Genomic DNA, 6,038 nt, shown 5'->3' on the forward strand with positions numbered 1-6,038 from the left:
TACTTCTATTTATGTATTCTATAGGATTATGACAATCACCAAAATTTAACACATAACATCCCAACCATGCATGTTAATATGTTATAACGTATAAGCTATGTATTGATAAACACACCATATTAATACCATTTCCCATATTAAACTCTCAGACTACTAATATTAATACAATCTAGTCAGGTGCTGAACTTTGATTGGACCTTTGTCCTAAAACTGAGTTCTATTTTTTCCCAAGCACAAGCTAGCCACTATCATATGGTTGGTGGAAAAAAAACCCCCCAAATCACAATCATACTGTCATCAATTTCTATCATTCAATATGCATATCCATCATCTCACAATCCTTATCTATAGAGCACTAAATGCAAGATGCCGTTGTTTCTCAAGCTGCATACTAAATGCATTGTCTGACTCACGTAGAAGGGGCAAAAATTTAACAACTGTAAGCTTGGACTCTGTTCATTAATGATCCCATGAAGGACAAAGAATATGAGCAATTGAGTGTCACTCGAGAGAGAGAGTTAATTGATTAATGACCAACAACAATAGTATATGTATCTTAATGAAATTACACTACGAATGTGTCAACCTAAATTCAACTAAAAAGGGGAATTAAAGATTTAGGGTGATCAAGGATGAAATGTTACAAAACAAGGTCGAAGTAAAAAGCAGAGAGATTACACTACCATTTGCTCTGAGTAATTTACAGAAGCATACAGAGAGTTTTGAACCCACAACTTTCCTAAAAGTAGAAAAGGCGCCACTTGAGCAGGAGCTAAATGGCAAAAGAAGGTCAATCACCCATTGAGATTGGAACAAAGATGTTTAAATGGACAGGCTGCATAATAAAATCGGAAAATGAGATTGGTTGCAGAAGTTTTGGATGTTTCACAAGAAAATAGTTAAAAGAATTCAACAGAAACAAAAGTAATTACCTTTCCCTACTTTTCTCCGCATCAAACGTTACCGTAGACAACGATCAGATTGCCACTAAACTATATAACAGCAATAAACAAATAAGTAAAATACCATGCGTGCATGGAGCTAACAATAACCAATCCCCCAGCGAAAGAAATCACACTAACACCATAACTCCATCAACATAATTAAATTAGCATACAAATCCCTGCAAATATTCTAATTCCTTAAACATGGTAAACCATACAATCCCCAAATTATCCAAAAAAAAAATTAAAACTATATTTGAAAAAAAAAAAATCCTCAATGGGGAACTCAGTCCAGAGGGATTTCGACATCACCATCGGTGATCTCCTGCTGCAAGTCCTTGGGGTCTTTCCCGTCGACCGTACAACCGACGGACACGCACGTACCGAGGATCTCCTTGACGGTCCCAGAGAGGTCCTTGGCCATGGACCTGTGCCGCATGACCTTCGCGATCTCGATGACGTCGTCGAGGGAGATGTTCCCGTTATGCTTGATATTCTTCGTCTTCTTACGGTCGCGCTCGGGCTCCTTGAGGGCCTTGATAACGAGGGCGGCAGCGGAGGGGACAACGGAGACCTTGGCCTGACGGTTCTGGACCGTGAGCTTGACCGTGACGCGGAGGCCCTTCCAGTCCTTGGCGGTCTCCTTGGCTATGTCCTCTCCGATCTTCTTGGGGGAGAGCCCGAGAGGGCCAATTTTGGGAGCGAGTGAACTCGCCGCGCCAACCTCGCCGCCAGTGACTCGGACGTAGACATCCACGACCTGTGAAGGGTCAAACTTCGGCGGCATTGTTGCTTTGGTATGAGGGGGCTAGGGTTTCGGAGAAGCGACCGCGAGTGGGGAAATCATGAGAATTATAAAGAAGCTAGGGTTTTGCAGCTTTGCTCCCCAAGTTAGGAGATGAAATGTCTTTTGTGACCTTTGATAACGAGGAGTTTAATGCCTATTTTACCCATTTCTTGTGAATGTTGGATAGGCATTTTGGTCGTTTACGTATTTATTTTTTATAAATGTGTAAAGTAATTTTTTTTTTTTTGATAAAAGAAACTGATCTCATTAAGACATAAGTCCAATTACATGAATTCACAAATAGAAATCGAGTAAAAACAGCTACTTCATTTCTTTTGTGACAATAGAAAAGATACATGAGGGGCATGTTTCAAGATCATATCGATCCTCTGTACAATCCAGGGCAAATTTGGCTAGGTGATGTGCTGCCATGTTAGCTTCTCGGAATGTATGCACCACTGACCAGCAAGCAAAAGAGTTTAGTACCACCCTTGCATCTTCCACCAGACAGCCACCCAAACTCCAGCTCTTTGGATGATGGTTCATTAAATCTACTACTTGCTTTGAATGCCCCTCCAACAGACATTGTGTTATGCCAATCTCTTTGCAGAAAACTGCTACTAGGAGTATGCCATAGGCTTCAGCATCGAAGGGAGTTCCTTTGAAGGATCTGTGTGCCTGTAGGCTTCCAATAGGGAACCTTGGTGATCTCTAATGAGCACTCCAATTCCTATATGCCCTTCCCTTTGATTTACAGCCACATCCCAGTTGACTTTAAAAGAACCAACCTCAGGCTTTGACCACTTTTGAGTCCCTACATGAGCTGTGGGATTGACAACTAGCTCCTCTGTGAGAGTTTCCTTGTATGCTACCAGTTCTGCCTTGGCCAGTTGGTGGAGAGCAGTTGGATGCTTGAAGTCTTTATCTCTAATGAGCACTCCAATTCCTATATGTCCTATCAATTAGAGAATGGAATGATGCCACCTTTGCTCTTCCCACCATTGCAGGTAGACCCAAGTATCTTTCAAAAGAGCCAGAAGATTTTACTCCTACAATCTCCAAAATTTGTTTTTGAACTGCTTGGCCATTATTTCTGCTGAAAAAAATAGAAGATTTGTCTTTATTTATCACATGTCCTGAGGCCTTCTCATATATATCAAGTAAGTTGAGCACATGTCTAAGTTCCTCGGTTGAAGCTTGGCAGAAGAGCAGGCTATCATCTGTAAAAAATAGGTGATTCACTGATACTGAGCCTCTTCCAAAAGGGATAGGGGTCAAAACACCACAGCTTTCAGCTTTGTTTAACAGGGCAGTGAGGGCTTCTGCACATAGAATGAAGAGGTAGGGAGATAAATGGTCACCTTGTCTAAGGCCCCTTGAAGGCAAGAAGGACCTTTGAGGCTCACCATTAACCAGTATTGAGTATGTTACAGATTGGAGACAGGTCTGAATTAAGTTAATCCATTTTGGAGGGAACTCCATCTTGGCCATAATAGCTTCAACAAACTGTCATTCCACCCTATCGTAGGCTTTACTCATATCTAATTTCATGGCCATAAAACCTCTTTTGCCTTTCATTTTTGAGTTCATGGTATGAAGGATCTCGTAGGCAATTAGAGTGTTATCAGAAATGAGCCTCCCGGGTACAAATGCACTTTGGTTATGGGAAATGAGCTTAGGCAGGATGGCCTTCAGCCTGTTTGCAAGGGTTTTGGAGACTATTTTGTATACCACATTGCACAGGCTAATAGGTCTATAATCCGAGACTCGCTTAGGGTTTTTAATTTTTGGTATGAGGGTAATGTAAGTGTCATTAACCTCCTTAAGGGATCCACCCTGGTTTAGGACTTTGAGTGCAAAATTACACACTTGTTCACCCACTACCTCCCAGTGCTTTTGGTAAAACTGAGCTGGAAATCCATCAGGGCCAGGAGACCCTAGTGGATTCATCTGAGAAATAGCCTCTGTTATGTGTTCTCTAGTGAAAGGGATCATTAACCATGCCTGCATCTCCAAATCAAGTTTTGTTCCCATAGCAGACAGACAGTTTTCAAAATTTGAGGGATAGGTGGAAGTAAATAGTGAAGAGAAGTAACCTGTGAACACACCTCCAATCTCTGCCTGCTCAGTGACATACCTTCCTTGTGAGACCTCGACCCTTTTGATGGTATTGGTCTTTCTTCTTTGACTAGCTTGCATATGAAAGTATTGGGTATTTCTATCTCCATGCTTAAGCCAGTGTTGCTTTGCCCTTTGGCGCCACTTTAGATCATTTTCTATCAATGCAGACACCACATCCTCCTGAGCTTGTTTCATGGTAGCTAAGTGTCTGCCTGAGCCAGTTTCTTAGAGATGACCAATGTTTTATAGTCCCCGAGTAATGTTCATGGCCTGCTGTTTTTTAGTTTTCTGCTGCCAAACCAGTAACTCCTGTTTGCATGCATCTAGTTGTCTCCTTATAGTACTAGCCTCACTACTTGATCCATTACCTTCCTTCCATGCCTCACTAATGACCTTTTTACAATCATCCTTTTGTTCCCATGCCATTTCATATCTGAAGCACACTTGTCTTCTCCTTCTTCCATTACTTGTTCTCCATAATTCAATGAGGAGGGGGGAATGGTCAGATTTTACAGTTGCAAGGGCAGTGCATGAGGCATGACTGAAATTATCATTCCATTCCTTATTTCCAAGTGCTCTATCTATCTTTTCCTTTGTAAATTCCCTTCCAAGCCTGTTATTGGACCATGTAAAACTTAGTCTCTGAGAGTGAATGTCATTTAGGCCACAGTAGTCTATTGCTTGCCTAAACTCCTCGATTTGTTTATAAGGTCTGCTTGCCCCTCCCATTTTCTCCTTTTGGTGCAGTATCTCATTGAAATCTCCCGAGCAAAGCCAGGCCATGGGGCTGGAAGGTTTAAGCATCTTCAAAAGTTGCCAACTCCCACTTCTTTTTCCAGTCTCTGGATGGCCATAAAAACCAGTAAACTGCCATGTTGGTCCACTGTTTTCTTCTTGGATCAGTGCACTGATATGCCATCTAGTGTAGTTAATCACTTTGACATCCCATTTGTCTTTCCATAACAGTGCAATGCCACCACTTAATCCCACACAGTCCACTGCAAAACACCCATCCATCGTTAAATTTCTCCTGATCACTTCCATCCTTTTATTTCTACTTTTAGTTTCCACTAGGAAAACTAAGATGGGACACTTTTCCTTTGATAACTTTCTAAGGACACTACTGACCGAGGGTTCCCAAGCCCTCGGCTGTTCCATACCGAGATACTCATTGGTTTTGGCAGGGCTGGAGACCAGCCTCTGCCTGAGCAAGTGATGTTTCCTTGTTAACTTCATGTCCTTTAAATTTTTTTGAAACAGTGTTACTATGTGTGATCCTTCTCGTGCATCCTCTCTGGTAAAACACTCTGGTGGACCTGTTAGGGGTTTCAATCAGAAGGGCACCACCATTGTCTTCCTCCTGGGATGTTTTTTCACGTGCTTTCCTTTTCCACCTTCTGATAGTGCTAACCAAGTCAACCCTACTGGGGTTCACATGATCATTTGTACTCTCCAAATTGCCTGTCTCCACTCTTTTCCCGGATACCTGCCTAGTACCAGCAAGCCTTCTAGTAGAATCCACCTCACTCCTTTGTACTTCCCACTTTTCAAGATCATACGTGGGGGACCATTTTTCTACTTTGCACGTGGAGCCCTCTTTTGGTAATTTAGAACCCTGTCCCATGTTCTTTTGGATCCCTTGCATATCAGTAGCTTCAGTGGCTCCCTCGAGACTAGGCACCCCATACACAAGTGTTGACTGCTTTACTTCTGGGATCCAACCTGTCTGTCCTATGTGATCTTTAAACTGGTTCTCAAGACAACCACCCTGAATAAAAACCTCGCCTACTCTTTTTTCTTTTGTTGGTGGTTGAGATTGGACCCTTTGCTTTTTTTCTTCCTCATTTTCTACTGAGGACATATCCTGCTTTCCCGCTCTTTTCTGTTCACCACTACATTGGCTTCCACTTCTGCCACTATCTTCTTTCTGTTCACCACCCTGTTGGTTTCCACCTCCACCACCACCATACCTGCGGCTATCAAATTTGTTTGTGTTCCTGGGTTGTCCTCGTAACCAGGGGCCAAACTGATACGAGGCCTGTTCATCTCCTTGTTGCTCAGCTCTTAACCGTGCGCAGTTTCTTCCTTTGTGAGACAACACCCCACATTTGAAACAAAAACTTTGTAGACGTTCGTACTTAAAGGAAATCCAATGCTGTTTTTCACCTAGCTTCAGCCATTTCTCT

The 6,038-nt window shown here is 42.4% G+C and overlaps 1 protein-coding gene across 1 annotated transcript; it reads right to left on the bottom strand.

Moving 5' to 3' along the window:
- Positions 1 to 1,014: 1,014 nt before the first annotated feature.
- Positions 1,015 to 1,832, bottom strand: LOC108990133 (60S ribosomal protein L12). The gene has a single exon (XM_018964007.2). It carries the CDS (start codon positions 1,729 to 1,731, stop codon positions 1,231 to 1,233), a length of 501 nt encoding a protein of 166 aa, XP_018819552.1. The 5' UTR covers positions 1,732 to 1,832; the 3' UTR covers positions 1,015 to 1,230.
- Positions 1,833 to 6,038: the final 4,206 nt, after the last annotated feature.

Source organism: Juglans regia, chromosome 14 (assembly GCF_001411555.2).
Source record: "Juglans regia cultivar Chandler chromosome 14, Walnut 2.0, whole genome shotgun sequence".
Classification (NCBI taxonomy): Eukaryota; Viridiplantae; Streptophyta; class Magnoliopsida; order Fagales; family Juglandaceae; genus Juglans; species Juglans regia.